Below are 21197 nucleotides of genomic sequence, written 5' to 3'. Positions count from 1 at the left end.
ATTTCTATAGAAAATATATACTTTTAACAGTGTCCGCCCCCCCCCCCCCCGAAGAAAGTTTACCGCCCCCCCCCCCCCGAAAATTTCAAGTGCCCCCCCCCCCCCCCCCCCCGGAGAAAAAAGTCTGGAAGAAACACTGAATACATATATATGAAATTTCATCAACCTAGCTGTAACGGTACTCGAGTTATCGTGTTTACACACACACATACACACACAGACACACACACATACACACACACACAGACATACGGATAAGATTGCAAAACTATGTTTTTTCCGACTCAGAGAGCTGTAAAACGTCGAGATTTGCAAAAATCTCGTTTTTAAAAAAAATTTTGCACGATTACACGACTTTCTCTATTCTTCGTATATACGAAAAAGTAAAAACTACAAAGTATTACGAACTTAAATTACAATTTTTGAAAAATTATAAAACAAATACATTCTTATAGTTTAAAAATAATAATTCAGTTGATATCTTGTTTGCTTAAATATTGAATCATATCCATCCATATGATAATGATAAAACTACTTTTAAAATAGGCTAAAATACTATGAAGTACTAGGCCTACTTAGACAATCTTTGCGACCTGGCCTTTTATTCTACTCACGAAAACTAGGTCAAATTTTGTTGACAATACACGTGTCGTGTACAGATCGACATGACACACATGTAAACAGAGATATAAAATATGACATGAAGCACTAGAGTACACAATTGGTTGCGTAGTTTTTCGCTGATTCGTAGTTGGGGGATTCCCGCAATTTTTATTTTCGTCCTATGTGTGACGCAGTAGGGCACGTCTTGTGAACTGTGTCAAAATGTGTCACATCCAACAAACCCGTTCTCGTGAAATATTGAACCAGCCACGGGCTACACACTATGGCTGTCGCCCTCAGCAAACCTAGATTAGATAACAGTCGTTGTTTTAACCATGGTTTATTTATTCTACATCAGCTATGAGCTGGGTGAGGGTACACACCAGTCACAGCTACAAGTTGCTGATACCGGCCAAAACACACCCAGCACAGGTAGGTGCGTTTTCTGTTTTCATTGTCTAGTTTTCTTCTTTTTTTCACCGTCTAGTTTCTTTCTTTTTTTCACCGTCTAGGTTTCTTCTTTTTTCATCGTCTAGTTTTCTACTTTTTTCACGGACTTGTTTTCTTCTTTTTTCACGGACTTGTTTTCAATTGTTTTCATTCACCTTGTTTTTTTTTTTCTTGCTTTATTTTTACCCATTTAGTAGAAAAAAAAGATTTGCATAAGTATTTGGCTAATGCTTGTCAGTATTTATCGATTATTACACCTAATCGAATTCTGTGAATTAAAAACTGTGTTAACTTGATGGATTAAAAACAATGTTAACTTGCCAGATAAAGTGTTCCCTAAGTTGACACTTTTGTCGCTATTTATTATCGTATACATTACTTTTGTATAATTTAAGTCTTTTTCACATAGCGTAGCATATTCACAAATTACACTAGTTAGTTTCTTAGTTTGTATTTATATAAAACATATATTTTGACTTCTAGTCTGTGTCCAGTACCAGACACTTCTAGTCTGTGTCCAGTACCTGACACTTCTAGTCTGTGTCCAGTATTAGACACTTCTAATCTGTGTCCAGTACCAGACACTTCTAGTCTGTGTCCAGTACCAGACACTTCTAGTCTGTGTCCAGTATTAGACACTTCTAATCTGTGTCCAGTACCAGACACTTCTAGTCTGTGTCCAGTACCAGACACTTCTAGTCTATGTCCAGTACCAGACACTTCTAGTCTGTGTCCAGTACCAGACACTTCTAGTCTTTGTCCAGTACTGGACACTTCTAGTCTTTGTCCAGTACTGGACACTTCTAGTCTGTGTCCAGTACCAGACACTTCTAGTCTGTGTCCAGTACCAGACACTTCTAGTCTGTGTCCAGTACCAGACAGTCTGTGTCCAGTACCAGACACTTCTAGTCTGTGTCCAGTACCAGACACTTCTAGTCTGTGTCCAGTACCAGACACTTCTAGTCTGTGTCTAGTACCAGACACTTATAGTCTGTGTCCAGTACCAGACACTTCTAGTCTGTGTCCAGTATTAGACACTTCTAATCTGTGTCCAGTACCAGACACTTCTAGTCTGTGTCCAGTACCAGACACTTCTAGTCTGTGTCCAGTACCAGACAGTCTGTGTCCAGTACCAGACACTTCTAGTCTGTGTCCAGTACCAGACACTTCTAGTCTGTGTCCAGTACCAGACACTTCTAGTCTGTGTCCAGTACCAGACACTTCTAGTCTGTGTCCAGTACCAGACACTTCTAGTCTGTGTCCAGTACCAGACACTTCTAGTCTGTGTCCAGTACCAGACACTTCTAGTCTGTGTCCAGTACCAGACAGTCTGTGTCCAGTACCAGACACTTCTAGTCTGTGTCCAGTACCAGACACTTCTAATCTGTGTCCAGTACCAGACACGTCTAGTCTGTGTCCAGTACCAGACAGTCTGTGTCCAGTACCAGACACTTCTAGTCTGTGTCCAGTACCAGACACTTCTAGTCTGTGTCCAGTACCAGACACTTCTAATCTGTGTCCAGTACCAGACACTTCTAGTCTGTGTCCAGTACCAGACAGTCTGTGTCCAGTACCAGACACTTCTAGTCTGTGTCCAGTACCAGACACTTCTAGTCTGTGTCCAGTACCAGACACTTCTAGTCTGTGTCCAGTACCAGACAGTCTGTGTCCAGTACCAGACACTTCAAGTCTGTGTCCAGTACCAGACACTTCTAGTCTGTGTCCAGTACCAGACACTTCTAGTCTGTGTCCAGTACCAGACACTTCTAGTCTGTGTCCAGTACCAGACACTTCTAGTCTGTGTCCAGTACCAGACACTTCTAGTCTGTGTCCAGTACCAGACACTTCTAGTCTGTGTCCAGTACCAGACACTTCTAGTCTGTGTCCAGTACCAGACACTTCTAGTCTGTGTCCAGTACCAGACACTTCTAGTCTGTGTCCAGTACCAGACACTTCTTGTCTGTGTCCAGTACCAGACAGTCTGTGTCCAGTACCAGACACTTCTAGTCTGTGTCCAGTACCAGACACTTCTTGTCTGTGTCCAGTACCAGACAGTCTGTGTCCAGTACCAGACACTTCTAGTCTGTGTCCAGTACCAGACAGTCTGTGTCCAGTACCAGACACTTCTAATCTGTGTCCAGTACCAGACACTTCTAGTCTGTGTCCAGTACCAGACAGTCTGTGTCCAGTACCAGACACTTCTAGTCTGTGTCCAGTACCAGACACTTCTAGTCTGTGTCCAGTACCAGACACTTCTAGTCTGTGTCCAGTACCAGACAGTCTGTGTCCAGTACCAGACACTTCTAGTCTGTGTCCAGTACCAGACACTTCTAATCTGTGTCCAGTACCAGACACCTCTAGTCTGTGTCCAGTACCAGACACTTCTAGTCTGTGTCCAGTACCAGACACTTCTAGTCTGTGTCCAGTACCAGACACTTCTAGTCTGTGTCCAGTACCAGACACTTCTAGTCTGTGTCCAGTACCAGACACTTCTAGTCTCTGTCCAGTACCAGACACTTCTAGTCTGTGTCCAGTACCAGACAGTCTGTGTCCAGTACCAGACACTTCTAGTCTGTGTCCAGTACCAGACACTTCTAGTCTGTGTCCAGTACCAGACACTTCTAGTCTGTGTCCAGTACCAGACAGTCTGTGTCCAGTACCAGACACTTCTAGTCTGTGTCCAGTACCAGACACTTCTAGTCTGTGTCCAGTACCAGACACTTCTAGTCTGTGTCCAGTACCAGACACTTCTAGTCTGTGTCCAGTACCAGACACGTCTAGTCTGTGTCCAGTACCAGACAGTCTGTGTCCAGTACCAGACACTTCTAGTCTGTGTCCAGTACCAGACACTTCTAGTCTGTGTCCAGTACCAGACACTTCTAGTCTGTGTCCAGTACCAGACACTTCTAGTCTGTGTCCAGTACCAGACACTTCTAGTCTGTGTCCAGTACCAGACACTTCTAGTCTGTGTCCAGTACCAGACAGTCTGTGTCCAGTACCAGACACGTCTAGTCTGTGTCCAGTACCAGACAGTCTGTGTCCAGTACCAGACACTTCTAGTCTGTGTCCAGTACCAGACAGTCTGTGTCCAGTACCAGACACTTCTAATCTGTGTCCAGTACCAGACACTTCTAGTCTGTGTCCAGTACCAGACAGTCTGTGTCCAGTACCAGACACTTCTAGTCTGTGTCCAGTACCAGACACTTCTAGTCTGTGTCCAGTACCAGACACTTCTAGTCTGTGTCCAGTACCAGACAGTCTGTGTCCAGTACCAGACACTTCAAGTCTGTGTCCAGTACCAGACACTTCTAGTCTGTGTCCAGTACCAGACACTTCTAGTCTGTGTCCAGTACCAGACACTTCTAGTCTGTGTCCAGTACCAGACACTTCTAGTCTGTGTCCAGTACCAGACACTTCTAGTCTGTGTCCAGTACCAGACACTTCTAGTCTGTGTCCAGTACCAGACACTTCTAGTCTGTGTCCAGTACCAGACACTTCTAGTCTGTGTCCAGTACCAGACACTTCTAGTCTGTGTCCAGTACCAGACACTTCTTGTCTGTGTCCAGTACCAGACAGTCTGTGTCCAGTACCAGACACTTCTAGTCTGTGTCCAGTACCAGACACTTCTTGTCTGTGTCCAGTACCAGACAGTCTGTGTCCAGTACCAGACACTTCTAGTCTGTGTCCAGTACCAGACAGTCTGTGTCCAGTACCAGACACTTCTAATCTGTGTCCAGTACCAGACACTTCTAGTCTGTGTCCAGTACCAGACAGTCTGTGTCCAGTACCAGACACTTCTAGTCTGTGTCCAGTACCAGACACTTCTAGTCTGTGTCCAGTACCAGACACTTCTAGTCTGTGTCCAGTACCAGACAGTCTGTGTCCAGTACCAGACACTTCTAGTCTGTGTCCAGTACCAGACACTTCTAATCTGTGTCCAGTACCAGACACTTCTAGTCTGTGTCCAGTACCAGACACTTCTAGTCTGTGTCCAGTACCAGACACTTCTAGTCTGTGTCCAGTACCAGACACTTCTAGTCTGTGTCCAGTACCAGACACTTCTAGTCTGTGTCCAGTACCAGACACTTCTAGTCTCTGTCCAGTACCAGACACTTCTAGTCTGTGTCCAGTACCAGACAGTCTGTGTCCAGTACCAGACACTTCTAGTCTGTGTCCAGTACCAGACACTTCTAGTCTGTGTCCAGTACCAGACACTTCTAGTCTGTGTCCAGTACCAGACAGTCTGTGTCCAGTACCAGACACTTCTAGTCTGTGTCCAGTACCAGACACTTCTAGTCTGTGTCCAGTACCAGACACTTCTAGTCTGTGTCCAGTACCAGACACTTCTAGTCTGTGTCCAGTACCAGACACGTCTAGTCTGTGTCCAGTACCAGACAGTCTGTGTCCAGTACCAGACACTTCTAGTCTGTGTCCAGTACCAGACACTTCTAGTCTGTGTCCAGTATTAGACACTTCTAATCTGTGTCCAGTACCAGACACTTCTAGTCTGTGTCCAGTACCAGACACTTCTAGTCTGTGTCCAGTACCAGACAGTCTGTGTCCAGTACCAGACACTTCTAGTCTGTGTCCAGTACCAGACACTTCTAGTCTGTGTCCAGTACCAGACACTTCTAGTCTGTGTCCAGTACCAGACACTTCTAGTCTGTGTCCAGTACCAGACACTTCTAGTCTGTGTCCAGTACCAGACACTTCTAGTCTGTGTCCAGTACCAGACACTTCTAGTCTGTGTCCAGTACCAGACACTTCTAGTCTGTGTCCAGTACCAGACAGTCTGTGTCCAGTACCAGACACTTCTAGTCTGTGTCCAGTACCAGACACTTCTAATCTGTGTCCAGTACCAGACACTTCTAGTCTGTGTCCAGTACCAGACACTTCTAGTCTGTGTCCAGTACCAGACACTTCTAGTCTGTGTCCAGTACCAGACACTTCTAGTCTGTGTCCAGTACCAGACACTTCTAGTCTGTGTCCAGTACCAGACACTTCTAGTCTGTGTCCAGTACCAGACAGTCTGTGTCCAGTACCAGACACTTCTAGTCTGTGTCCAGTACCAGACACTTCTAGTCTGTGTCCAGTACCAGACACTTCTAGTCTGTGTCCAGTACCAGACACTTCTAGTCTGTGTCCAGTACCAGACACTTCTAGTCTGTGTCCAGTACCAGACACTTCTAGTCTTTGTCCAGTACCAGACAGTCTGTGTCCAGTACCAGACACTTCTAGTCTGTGTCCAGTACCAGACACTTCTAGTCTGTGTCCAGTACCAGACACTTCTAATCTGTGTCCAGTACCAGACACTTCTAGTCTGTGTCCAGTACCAGACACTTCTAGTCTGTGTCCAGTACCAGACAGTCTGTGTCCAGTACCAGACACTTCTAGTCTGTGTCCAGTACCAGACACTTCTAGTCTGTGTCCAGTACCAGACACTTCTAGTCTGTGTCCAGTACCAGACACTTCTAGTCTGTGTCCAGTACCAGACAGTCTGTGTCCAGTACCAGACACTTCTAGTCTGTGTCCAGTACCAGACACTTCTAATCTGTGTCCAGTACCAGACACTTCTAGTCTGTGTCCAGTACCAGACACTTCTAGTCTGTGTCTAGTACCAGACACTTATAGTCTGTGTCCAGTACCAGACACTTCTAGTCTGTGTCCAGTACCAGACAGTCTGTGTCCAGTACCAGACACTTCTAGTCTGTGTCCAGTACCAGACACTTCTAGTCTGTGTCCAGTACCAGACACTTCTAGTCTGTGTCCAGTACCAGACAGTCTGTGTCCAGTACCAGACACTTCTAGTCTGTGTCCAGTACCAGACAGCCTGTGTCCAGTACCAGACACTTCTAGTCTGTGTCCAGTACCAGACACTTCTAGTCTGTGTCCAGTACCAGACACTTCTAGTCTGTGTCCAGTACCAGACAGTCTGTGTCCAGTACCAGACACTTCTAGTCTGTGTCCAGTACCAGACAGTCTGTGTCCAGTACCAGACACTTCTAGTCTGTGTCCAGTACCAGACAGTCTGAGTCCAGCACCAGACACTTCTAGTCTGTGTCAAGCACCAGACACTTCTAGTCTGTGTCCAGTAGAAGACACTTCTAGTCAACATTACGTCACGTGATTGCTGACGTCACTGTCCCATTTATCTGGCACACTATCTGAAGTCTATGAGGAAGTTGAGGGCGATCTGTCGAGTGTAAAGTCCTTTCAACACATTCCCATTATTTGAAAAGTTTGAAGATCTAAATCAGCTTTTAAGTTAGACAGTCGGCATTAGCACAGCAAACTTCATAGTCTAATTATAGCCAATTACATTTCTGCAGTTTGTTCCTCGTTCTTAAAATAAGCCTTTTACTACTTAAGTAACGCTTCTCTACCCCTAACTGTCATAACACATTCTCAACCCCACACAATCCCTACCTCCAAACACAGTCCCTACATCAAACACAGTCCCTACCCCAAACAGTGTCCCTACCCCCAAACAGAGTCACTACCACTACATTCCCTACCCCCAAACACAGTCCCTACCCCCAAACACATGCCCAACCCCCAGAGTCCCTACCCCCAAACATAGTCCCTACCCCCAAACATAGTCCCTACCCCCAAACATAGTCCCTACCCCCAAACATAGTCCCTACCCCCAAACATAGTCCCTACCCCCAAACATAGTCCCTACCACCAAACACAGTCCCTACCCCCAAACAGAGTCCCTACCCCCAAACATAGTCCCTACCCCCAAACATAGTCCCTACCACCAAACACAGTCCCTACCCCCAAACAGAGTCCCTACCCCCAAACATAGTCCCTACCCCCAAACAGAGTCCCTACCCCCAAACAGAGTCCCTACCACCACAGTCCCTACCCTTTAACACAGTCCCTACCCCAAACAGAGTCCCTACCCCAAACACATTCCATACCCCTAAGTCCCTACCCCCTCAGTCCCTACCCCCCTAAGTCCCTACCCCCTCACACAGTACCCCGCCCCCTCCCCTCTACCCAAACCGTTTAACCTTGTACTAATGTGACCTACAGACCTTGACCCGATGAGTCACCACGGTGAGCTAGTCCTGGACCTGGCCACAGACCCGTGCCAGACGACCAGAGACCAGCTGATGACCGTCGCCCAGAACCAGCTGACCAACAGCAGGCTAGGGCTGACCGTGCTGACCAGAACACTGGACGCCTCCACTCTACCGGACTGCCGGCTCATCCGGTCAGACGATAACCTTGACCTCCTGTTCAAGGCCAAGACCTGTCTAGACGAGGCAGGCGTGAGCGACTTTGTCCTGATGACGAGCCTGGCAATGAAGAAGTTCTGGGAGACGGCGTGCCTGCACGTGTTCTCGCACGTGCACACCTGGCAGGTGACAGGTGTAGACGTCCAGTCGCAGCTGCCAGCCGTGGAGCCGTGGGAGCTGGAGCAGGTGGAGACCGGCTTCAAGGAGTACCTGAAAGGTGTGGGGCGCCAGGAGCAGGTGCAGGTGTTGAGGAGTCACGTGATACCTGCGGACAGGTTCAATGCAGGTAACTGTCAGCGTATGGTGATCTGTAGTTCTCAGGTGGTGACCAACTGTTGTCGAGAGGTGACCATCCATTATTTAAAACTTGGTACATGGTGATCAACTCTTGTTTACTTGTCAGGTGGTGATCCACTTTGTCAACCTGTTATCAGGTATTGACTTGACCCTGTTATGTAATCTGATGATCGCGTCTGTTTACCTGTCAGGTGTGTACCTGTACTCAGGTTGTGATACTCTGTCCACAGGTTTCTGTACTCAGGTTGTGATACTCTGTCCACAGGTTTCTGTACTCAGGTTGTGATACTCTGTCCACAGGTTTCTGTACTCAGGTTGTGATACTCTGTCCACAGGTTTCTGTACTCAGGTTGTGATACTCTGTCCACAGGTTTCTGTAGACAGGTGGTGATACCCTGTCCACAGGTTTCTGTAGACAGGTGGTGATACCCTGTCCACAGGTTTCTGTACTCAGGTTGTGATACTCTGTCCACAGGTTTCTGTAGACAGGTGGTGATACCCTGTCCACAGGTTTCTGTAGACAGGTGGTGATACCCTGTCCACAGGTTTCTGTAGACAGGTGGTGATACCCTGTCCACAGGTTTCTGTACTCAGGTGGTGATACCCTGTCCACAGGTTTCTGTAGACAGGTGGTGATACTCCGTCCACAGGTTTCTGTAGACAGGTGGTGATACCCTGTCCACATGTCTCTGTACTCAGGTGGTGATACTCTGTCCACAGGTTTTCACGAGAGGTTTGGGGGCGTGTCCCAGCTGTCACCTTTGACCTCCCTCAACATGCTCTACACCATACGCAAGCCTGACCCTGTGTTGGTCATAGAAGAGAACAGAAGGCGCCTGGCGGAGGCCGCGGGGTTCGAACCCGCGTCTCTACGGGTAGCCAAAGTAGAACACGATAAAAATATTTGGGTAGTTGGTAAACCCCCACCCCCAAAGTTTGACGGTGTGGTCACCAATATACCTGGGGTAACAGTAGCAGCTCCGGGGGCGGACTGTGCTATGATTTTATTGGCTGACACCAAAACAGGTAAATATGACATCACTCATTTTATCACACGAAAAGAGGTAAATATGACATCACTCATTTTATAATTTATTACACACATTACAGGTAAATATGACATCACTCATTTTATAATTTATTACACACATTACAGGTAAATATGACATCACTCATTTTATTACACACTAACACAGGTAAATATGACATCACTCATTTTATTAGCTGACACAAACACAGGTAAATATGACATCACTCATTTTATTACACACAAACACAGGTAAATATGACATCACTCATTTTATTAGCTGACACAAACACAGGTAAATATGACATCACTCATTTCATTACACACAAACACAGGTAAATATGACATCACTCATTTTATTAGCTGACTCAAACACAGGTAAATATGACATCACTCATTTCATTACACACAAACACAGGTAAATATGACATCACTCATATTATTACACACAAAAACAAAAGAAATGGTTCACTGATTTTATTAGCTGACACAAAACTGCTGATATTTAAATGTTGTTAACGGAAATAATTTTTGTTTGTTAAAACATAAGGGAAATAACTCTTGTTTTAAATAATGATTTGTTTTACAGACACATCATAATGTCTTTACTTTTATGTTACATTTTATAATAATGACTTGCTTTACAGACACATAATGTTATTAATTTAATGTTAAATTTTATAATAATGACTTGTTTTACAGACACATCATAATGTCATTAATTTAATGTTAAATTTTATATTAACTTAGTCATTGTTATATTATGACATTCAGATAGTTTTACAAGCAGACATAATATCATGTAGTAAATTCAGTGTTACAAAGTTTGTAAATTCGTCATGTATGTTCATGTGCCTATGTATAAATAAAGTGCTAACAAAGTTAGTTAACGTGTCATCTTTGTTAGGGTACGTGCAGTAAACAAATATCAGTTTGTAAACTGTTCGTTCAGGTGCCTGCGGTGCCGTGCATGCAGGGTGGAGAGGTACCACAGTGGGGGCGGTTCGAGCCTGTCTGCAGACAATGGTGGAGGAGTTCGGGACGGACCCTCAAGACATCCGCGCGGCCATTGGTCCAACTATTGAAGGCAAGTGCTTTGACCTTCCAGCCAGTGATGCGGCACCACTCACTCGCCTGGATCCAGGGCTGGTCTGGGGGTCAGCCCGGCACCCTGACTGGGTGCACGCCGACCTTGTGCAGGCCAACGTGCTGATGCTACAGCTGGACGGCGTGCCGGCTGGCAACATCGACACCAGCTGCGCCCTGTGTACAGTCTGCAACAAACAGTTCTTCTCGCACCGTAGAGACAACATCCCATTTGGCAACCAGATTGGCTTCATTTCCTGCCGGAAATCTGGCGGTGACAATCTTTGATCTCATTCCTTAAGGTTAGACAAACATTCATATGACTTGGAAGTGTATTATTTATTACAAGTTTTATATGCATATCTCAGTTTTGACGATAGTTCAAGATATTTTAAACTGCGGGTAATGCAGGTGAGGTAACTCATATAGAGAAAGTTTCCCTAACTGTGATTGCATGGAGAAAAGTTTACCATTGTAAATCTTGGAAGACGTTTGAAAAAACAATTCGAGTATATACCAGGCATACTATACCCAAACCTCAAACTTAATTCCTAACATCATTTTTTTTCTTTTTGTTCCTTGTGGAGCATAGGACCTCTGTCAAAGCTTTCCCCTCCCCACAGTCTATAGCCACTCCTTCAGCTGTTCCCAGTTCCTTCCTACCCTCTTAGCATCAACTGGCACACAACATTACCATGTCTCCCTGGGTCGACCCCCTGCATCACGTGACCTGGGGGTCCAGGGCTTGTCTGGCTCTATTGCCAGGAGTGCTACCATAGAACTCAAATTTCTGACCCTAGCATTACTGATGTAACAATACTCGGAGTAAACAGGCCTATTTATAGAAGTGTCATTGTCAGGTACTTGTAGTATCCAAAGATTTTTTTAGATATAATGAGTCATTTTTTTGTATCTTCGAAAGTTTAATTTCTAATCAATGCTAGATTTGGTGGGTGTCTTTGAAATAAAAATATTTGGATGTTCTTTAGCTGAACTAATTGTATTGAATGTTTCCTTATCATCTGAAAGTTTTAAACTAAGTTTAATGTTTTATTTTGTTGACCAATGGTCATTAATGCTGTTACCAAATGGACATGACGTGACCTTTTATTTAAGTCACTGTAAAACTAAACAGATTTGATCTGATAAATGTATGACATATTTTCACATGTCAGTTATCAGTGTTTGATGTGTATTTACTGTGTAAAATCACACTCTGTTCACTTCACATTTATTTGTGGAGTAGTTCAAGTTTAGCAAAGTTTGCTAAAGTTGTATTTTTATTTAAGGATCTTTGGTGTTATATTTTAGAATTTATTTCTTACTTTAAGCTTGTCACACAAGAAAACAATGGATAGTTTACAGAAAGAAATAATTTGAAATTAATGTTGTCCAATTTGGCAAGCAACAAACTATTAAGTTTATCTGGCAACTACTTGCTGAACAGTCTTTATGAAAAAAAATTGTATTACATTTTTTATAATTAAATAATCTGTCCTATTTTGATAAACCACAATTCACATTTTCACTAAACACTAGGAATCACTAATTTTGAAACAAATATTTGAGCTATAACAATATCTATTTAATTTGAAAACTTAATTTAATATGATATGGTAATTTAGAAATTATAGTCAGTTTTTTTACCTAGATAAGCAAATATATTTATGTATACTGATGTATTTCAAACTATATGTGAAGTATATGTAACCATATTTTGTATGTATGTAACCATATTTTGTATGTATGTAACCATATTTTGTATGTATGAAACCATTTTTTGTTTATGTGTAACCATATTTTGTATGTATGTAACCATATTTTGTATGTATGAAACCATATTTTGCTTATGTGTAACCATATTTTGTATACTTATATGCTTCTACTTGTCTAAGCTTATTATCTGGCTGGCCAGATAGATTCCATATTTTAATCCACTTTTTTATCATCCCATATGAAAAGTGATAGAGTTTTATTTCTGGCTTTTTTTACTGGGCCATGGTCAAACTGAGAGCCTGACCCATCAGTTACAATAAAGTTTAGTAACCAGTCAAAACTCTTGTCAAATAATTAAGTCATCCAACCCCCCCTCTCCCTCTTCCCACTACCTCCCCTCTTCCCACTCCCTCCCCCTCTTCCCACTCCCTCCACCTATTCCCACTCCCTCCCCTCTTCCCACTCTCTCCACCTCTTCCCACCCTCCCCTCTTCCCACTCCCTCCCCTCTTCCCACTCCCTCCCCTCTTCCCACTCCCTCCACCTCTTTCCATTCCCTCCCACCTCCCACCTCCCACTCTGTCCTCCCAATACTCCCTCCCTTTATAACCCCCAGCTTACCATCATTACTACCTCCACATATTACCACCTCATTACCCCCCCCCCCCTCCACAGTTCAAGTACACCCACTAAGTGTATATATATGTAGACCACACATCCTATTGGTGATATTTTTTTAATGCAACTAAATGTCAACAGAGTTTAAATTTGTTGTCTATAGTTCACACTAGAGCAATTTGTCATTCTTTTGTTGTGTCATAGTTCAAGAGAATCATAAAAAATCAGAGATGATCTTTTATGAGAAAAACTAAAAATATTTTTATAGCCCTTTACTGTATTCAGTTATGAGAGAAATTGCTGATTATACAACATATACTACATGTATATATATAAATAAATATATAAATAAATAAATATATATATATATATATATGTATATATATATATATATATATATTTGTATATATATATATATATATATATATATATATATATATATATATATATATATATATATATATATATATATATATATATATATATATATATATATATATATATATACATGGAGACTTGAGATGAATGAGTTCATTTAATTCAAAACTAATTTACTGTGTGACTAGGCATGTATGAATAAACAGTGAACTACAGTTGTGTTTGATTTCAACATTATTGTTAGTTTATAGCAAATGTGTACTACATTGTATTTATTTTACAGCAAATGTTTGCAACATAACTATTATAGTAAAATAACAAATACTTTTCCTTCTATAAATAGAATACACATCTCATATAACCATTGACAAATCGAATCTTTAAACTTTAAGCTAAGGTTGCTGTTTGGATCAAACTAGGAACATTTGTAGTTACTTGAAATTACTGATAAAACAAGAGCATGAAGATCTTACAATTGGTTATCTCCAAATTGTTATGCTGTTGCTCAAATTCAGATTTTAGAAAACAATATGATGTAGTTTAGTTACGTTTTCATTGATTTCACTTAATGTTTGTAAATGCTAATTTTTTAAACGAAGCTTTAATGAAGGGATTTAATACTACTAAAATACTGAAATCAAATTTACATTGGGTTATGTCCCTTAAAACTCACACTGAAAAAAGGCTGTTAAAACTATCTTGGATATTTTGGATATTTTGGATCCTGATGAATTTAACAAAGTTGAAGAGTTTAATTGTGGTATAAGTAGTCTAAATCGACAGTGGGATTAAGTAGTTTAAATCCACAGTGGGATTAAGAAACCTAAATCCACAGTGGGATTAAGTAGTCTAAATCTACATTAGGATTTAGTAGTCTAAATCCACAGTGGGATTAAGTAGTCTAAACCCACAGTAGGATTAATTAGTCTAAGCCCACAGTGGAATTAATTAGTCTAAGCTCACAGTAGGATTAATTAATCTAAATCCACAGTGGAATCAAAGAATGGATAAAGCGGTCTCTTACTAACATTAGTATACCTCACCCTTGGATGTTGTTACCTTACTAATGATTGTATAGTCTCGGTTGACCAAATGATTGTATAGCCTCAGTTGACCTAATGATTGTACAGCCTCAGTTGACCTAATGATTGTACAGCGTCACTTGACCTAATGATTGTACAGCCTCACTTGACCTAATGATTGTACAGCCTCAGTTGACCTAATGATTGTACAGCCTCAGTTGACCTGATGATTGTATAAACTAACTCGATGATTGTATAACCTCAGTTGGCCTAATGATTGTACAGCCTCAGTTACCTAATGATTGTACAGCCTCAGTTGACCTAATGATTGTATAGCCTCAGTTGACCTAATGATTGTATAACCCCAGTTGACCTGATGATTGTACAGCCTCGGTTGACCTAATGATTGTACAGCCTCAGTTGACTTAATGATTGTATAACCTCAGTGACCTAATGATTGTACAGCCTCAGTTGACCTAATGATTGTATAGCCTCAGTTGACCTAATGATTGTATAACCCCAGTTGACCTGATGATTGTATAGCCTCAGTTGACCTAATGATTGTATAGCCTCAGTTGACCTAATGCTTGTATAGCCTCAGTTGACCTAATGATTGTATAGCCTCAGTTGACCTAATGATTGTACAGCCTCAGTTGACCTAATGATTGTATAGCCTCAGTTGACCTAATGATTGTATAACCCCAGTTGACCTGATGATTGTACAGCCTCGGTTGACCTAATGATTGTACAGCCTCAGTTGACTTAATGATTGTATAACCTCAGTGACCTAATGATTGTACAGCCTCAGTTGACCTAATGATTGTATAGCCTCAGTTGACCTAATGATTGTATAACCTCAGTTGACCTGATGATTGTACAGCCTCAGTTGACCTAATGATTGTACAGCCTCAGTTGACCTAATGATTGTATAGCCTCAGTTGACCTAATGATTGTATAACCCCAGTTGACCTGATTATTGTACAGCATCAGTTGACCTAATGATTGTATAGCCTCAGTTGACCTAATGATTGTATAGCCTCAGTTGACCTAATGATTGTATAACCCCAGTTGACCTGATGATTGTATGACCACTTGACCTTGACCTAATGTAAGATGAGCCAGAACGAAAACGCCCAACAACCTCACTCAATCCTTCCTGTGACGTCAGCATACGTCAGTTAGTATGTTTGTGCCGCCTCCACCCTGGCAATAAACTCTGTAATCTGACCCTGACCTAGATTCCACCGCACCCCAGCCTCCCCGCCCTCACCTGGGGTCACGTCTGCACAGCTCCAGATTTTTGACCTTCGTCTTATCGTCTGCTGTTGTGGAGCCGTTTCCTCTAAACGTTAGCCAGGATAAATTGGAATTTGAGGTCACGTATCTTCAAGGTCATTGACAGGCAAGTCAAGTTATGAGGTCAACTGGCGTGTAGGTCATTGAGGTCAACTGGCATGTAGGTCATTGAGGTCAACTGGCATGTAGGTCATTGAGGTCAACTGGCATGTAGGTCATTGAGGTCAACTGGCATGTAGGTCATTCGTTTCAGATAGAGTTGGCTTTTTTAATTCTACCAGAGGGGACTAGCAAGTTTAGAGGGGGGGGGGGGGCTTGCAAGTTTAGAGGGGGGGCTAGCAAGTTTAGAGGGAGGGGGGGGGGCTAGCAAGTTTAGAGGGGGGGGGGGGGGCTAGCAAGTTTAGGAAATTTAATGTACTGTCTTAGTCATACCATGCGAAATGCAGATCTACGTTACACACACTCTCTCCCTCACTCAGTCTCTCTCACAGACCCTCTCCCACAAACACTCTCCCACAAACTCTCTCACACAGACCCTCACACGCAGACACTCTCACATAGACTCTCACATTCTCCCCCATAGACCATCATTCACATACCCACTTCCCATAGACATAACTAAAGCCAGGTACACTTTACAGCTGAGTTGACTCAGAAGTCTGCTAGTCCGGATAAATTGCACTTAATAAAGATATACTGGACTCAGTAACTGTGTCAGTCTAAAGTTGAATCCTTCTGACAGACAAACTGTCAATCAGTTTACAACTATTTAGATGTAATAATGTCCCGCCCCCAGCTCTGGGTAAAAGGGTAGGAACATGTATCGTTCCTTTCTGCAATAGATTCCTATTGTCAAGGCTAGACTCCCCAGTATAATCTGCTGAAGGGCTTGGACGGACGGGTAAAGCCACAGCCCCATGTTTGAAAGTCCTGAGATCAAACCCCAGGTAGACGAGGTTCGTTAGCCAAGGACAGTAACCCACGTCTAGGATATAATTGTAATAAATCAAGCAGGAGTGGTGTCCTTTAGAATGACCATAGGTAAGATACATGGGCAACATCTGGCGCTTCTCAACTTATCCCCCCCCCCCCCCAATGCACCATCATCCAATCGTCTATCTGACTACGGGGCCATTTATTTGATTGAATCTGTAGCAGTAGAGTGAGTAGTTTCCACAAGACTGACGGTCGGCTTTATCCAACAGAGATGACGTTACAAATTACGATTGAACTCAACGGGCTATGTAAGATGGCTAAATGTAACCTCTTTTCCCCTTCGTGCCCAAGACACGTGGAGCAGATGAAGTAGAGTTATCTGTTTCAGTTACCTCAAAGGGATAATGTGACAAGGTACCCATTAGAGTCGGGTGGACTCAGTAACGTACTACAGTAGCGAACCCGTGATCCGAACTCAATACTTTCGGGTTGACAGTCGTAAGATCTTCCATTCGACCACGCCATTCAATAATGTAACTTTAACAGGTAGTGCTAGGAGAACGATTCATGCTTGTAGGTAGTTTATAGCCTAACCGGAGAACGATTAATGTTTGTAGGTAGTGTATAGCCTAACCTGAGAACGATTCATGTTTGTAGATAGTTTATAGCCTAACCAGAGGACGACTAATGTTTGTAAAGTCTATAGACTACTTGGAGAACGATTAATGTCTATATACTACGATATAAGTTCGAAATATTTTTGGATTTTTTTTTTAAACGTTGTATCGATTTTTTTCTGATCAATATTATTAGCTTTAAAAGCTACACTTGACGTCAGGTGAGATTGTAGAAAGGATGGTAGGTTAGATGGTAGGTTGGATGGTAGGTTGGATGGTAGGTTGGATGGTAGGTTGGATGGTAGGTTGGATGGTAGGTTGGATGGTAGTTGGATGGTGGGTTAGATGGTGGGTTAGATGGTAGATTACATGGTGGGTTAGATGGTAGGTTGGATGGTAGGTTAGATTGTAGGTTAGATGGTAGGTTGGATGGTAGGTTAGATGGTAGGTTAGATGGTAGGTTAGATGGTAGGTTGGATGGTAGGTTGGATGGTGGGTTGGATGGTAGGTTGGATGGTAGGTTAGATGGTAGGTTGGATGGTAGGTTAGATGGTAGGTTGGATGGTAGGTTAGATGGTAGGTTGGATGGTAGGTTCGATGGTAGGTTGGATGGTAGGTTGGATGGTGGGTTGGATGGTAGGTTGGATGGTAGGTTGGATGGTGGGTTGGATGGTAGGTTGGATGGTAGATTAGATGGTAGGATATTTGTAGATGAGATGGTAGGAGGGATGGTAAAATAGATTGTGCCGGGATAGTAGTTGAGATGGTAGTTGAGATGGTAGTTGAAGAGGTAAGAAAGATTGTGCTGAGATTGTGCTGGCTGAATACATTGGCTGGCTGAATACATTGGCTGGCTGAATACATTGGCTGGCTGAATACATTGGCTGGCTGAATACATTGGCTGGCTGAATACATTGGCTGGCTGAATACATTGGCTGGCTGAATACATTGGCTGGCTGAATACATTGGCTGGCTGAATACATTGGCTGGCTGAATACATTGGCTGGCTGAATACATTGGCTGGCTGAATACATTGGCTGGCTGAATACCTTGGCTGGCTGAATACCTTGGCTGGCTGAATACATTGGCTGGCTGAATACATTAGCTGGCTGAATACATTGGCTGGCTGAATACATTGGCTGGCTGAATACATTGGCTGGCTGAAAACATTGGCTGGCTGAATACATTGGCTGACTGAATACATTGGCTGACTGAATACATTGGCTGGCTGAATACATTGGCTGGCTGAATACATTGGCTGGCTGAATACATTGGCTGGCTGAATACATTGGCTGGCTGAATACATTGGCTGGCTGAATACATTGGCTGGCTAAATACATTGGCTGGCTGAATACATTGGCTGGCTGAATACATTGGCTGGCTGAATACATTGGCTGGCTGAATACATTGGCTGGCTGAATACATTGGCTGGCTGAATACATTGGCTGGCTGAATACATTGGCTGGCTGAATACATTGGCTGGCTGAATACATTGGCTGGCTGAATACATTGGCTGGCTGAATACATTGGCTTGCTGAATACATTGGCTGGCTGAATACATTGGCTGGCTGAATACATTGGCTGGCTGAATACATTGGCTGGCTGAATACATTGGCTGGCTGAATACATTGGCTGGCTGAATACATTGGCTGGCTGAATACATTGGCTGGCTGAATACATTGGCTGGCTGAATACATTGGCTGGCTGAATACATTGGCTGGCTGAATACATTGGCTGGCTGAATACATTGGCTGGCTGAATACATTGGCTGGCTGAATACATTGGCTGGCTGAATACATTGGCTGGCTGAATATTTCTGTTTAAGATCTGCACTCAGCTAGACCCGAATGGACGTCATTAGCAACCCGGAAGAAAGTTTTATCCGATAATTCAATAATCCGCCTCTGTAGCTGATCCCAATCTAAGCATTACGCAACTTAAAACAACTAATCCTTGTGTTGATGTTCAGCCACTGTATCATAGGGTAACATATGGTAGACCGTTGGTATCTCACAGCTACTAATCCTGACCGTTGTATGTTGGTATACCTGACATAGCCTGTGTCTCTGTGCTTACCAGAACGTATCCACATCAGTTATGTCCCTTGGATTAGGGTTTTTTCGTCATATCCATACCTAAAACCCAAAAGCTTGATAAAGCTGCATACATGCATAAATATACCACATACATAATGCATTAACATTCAAAAAATAAATTAACAAATTCGTAGGCTGAATTGAGAACAGACATAGCCAATACATATCTCTAAGTCATAATAACTGACATACATATCTATAGGTCATAATAACTGACAGACATATCTAAAGGTCATAATAACTGACAGACATATCTCTAAGTCATAATAACTGACATACATATCTATAGGTCATAATAACTGACAGACATATCTCTAAGTCATAATAACTGACATACATATCTATAAGTCATAATAACTGACATACATATCTATAAGTCATAATAACTGACATACATATCTAAAGGTCATAATAACTGACAGACATATCTCTAAGTCATAATAACTGACATACATATCTATAGGTCATAATAACTTACATACATATCTATAGGTCATAATAACTGACATACATATCTCTAAGTCATAATAACTGACATACATATCTATAGGTAATAATAACTGACATACATATCTGTAGGTCATAATAACTGACATACATATCTATAGGTCATAATAACTGACATACATATCTATAGGTCATAATAACTGATATACATATCTATAGGTCATAATAACTGACATACATATCTCTAAGTCATAATAACTGACAAACATATCTCTAAGTCATAATAACTGACATACATATCTAAAGGTCATAATAACTGACAGACATATCTCTAAGTCATAATAACTGACATACATATCTATAGGTCATAATAACTTACATACATATCTATAGGTAATAATAACTGACATACATATCTCTAAGTCATAATAACTGACATACATATCTATAGGTCATAATAACTGACATACATATCTATAGGTCATAATAACTGACATACATATCTCTAAGTCATAATAACTGACTTACATATCTATAGGTCATAATAACTGACATACATATCTATAGGTCATAATAACTGACATACATATCTCTAAGTCATAATAACTGACATACATATCTATAGGTCATAATAACTTACATACATATCTATAGGTAATAATAACTGACATACATATCTCTAAGTCATAATAACTGACATACATATCTATAGGTCATAATAACTGACATACATATCTATAGGTCATAATAACTTACATACATATCTATAGGTAATAATAACTGACATACATATCTCTAAGTCATAATAACTGACATACATATCTATAGGTCATAATAACTGACATACATATCTTTAGGACATCCATTTGATAAACATTCACGTGATAGACTGACCACCCACGTGGTAGACTGACCACCCACGTGACAGACTGACCACACACGTGTTAGACTGACCACCCACGTGGTAGACCACCCACGTGCGTGATAGAATGACCGCCCACGTGATCGACTGACCACTCACCACGTGACAGACAAGTTATATTTAACACCAAATGACGTCAGATAAATAACCTTAAAACTTTGAACCAAGAAAGTTTTTATTTACTAAGGCCAGGAATTAAGACAGGCTTATGTGTGTAAACAATTCCGTTGTGATTGAAGAAAAAATAAAATCGTTTGTTTTTTCTTGTGGGGTGCCGGCAATAACAACATAGAGTACGAGCTGGCGTAGTGATGAAACAGGTCACGTGGTATGCCCCACGCGAGCTCCCATCTGATTGGCTAGCTGAACCCCCGCCCCGCCCATCGCGAGATTTAGCCATATCGTTAGTACTGAATGAAAGGGGATTAAAAGGGTGACGAAAT

General features: G+C 42.2%; 1 protein-coding gene across 1 annotated transcript; it reads left to right on the top strand.

Moving 5' to 3' along the window:
• The first annotated feature begins 622 nt into the window (after positions 1-622).
• On the top strand, positions 623-13384 carry LOC131953463 (purine nucleoside phosphorylase LACC1-like). The gene is made up of 4 exons (XM_059316649.1): positions 623-1035; positions 8092-8583; positions 9315-9620; positions 10574-13384. The coding sequence occupies exons 1-4, from the start codon at positions 939-941 to the stop codon at positions 10993-10995; spliced, it is 1317 nt and encodes a 438-aa protein (XP_059172632.1). The 5' UTR covers positions 623-938; the 3' UTR covers positions 10996-13384.
• The last annotated feature ends 7813 nt before the right edge of the window (positions 13385-21197 follow it).

Source organism: Physella acuta, unplaced genomic scaffold (genome assembly GCF_028476545.2).
Source record: "Physella acuta isolate Inbredline_101_S28 unplaced genomic scaffold, ASM2847654v3 ptg000076l, whole genome shotgun sequence".
In the NCBI taxonomy this organism is placed as follows: domain Eukaryota; kingdom Metazoa; phylum Mollusca; class Gastropoda; family Physidae; genus Physella; species Physella acuta.
Note: the sequence above shows the minus strand (reverse complement) of the source record. Positions and strands in the feature narration are given on the sequence as shown.

What these genes read in the sequence shown, in the direction of transcription:
- LOC131953463 (XM_059316649.1), top strand. Translation starts at nt 939, where the DNA reads ATGGTTTATTTATTCTACATCAGCTATGAGCTGGGTGAGGGTACACAC. An exon ending in TGCGGACAGGTTCAATGCAG is followed by an intron (nt 8,584 to 9,314) that starts GTAACTGTCAGC and finishes CTCTGTCCACAG; the next exon opens with GTTTTCACGAGAGGTTTGGG. An exon ending in ATTGGCTGACACCAAAACAG is followed by an intron (nt 9,621 to 10,573) that starts GTAAATATGACA and finishes CTGTTCGTTCAG; the next exon opens with GTGCCTGCGGTGCCGTGCAT.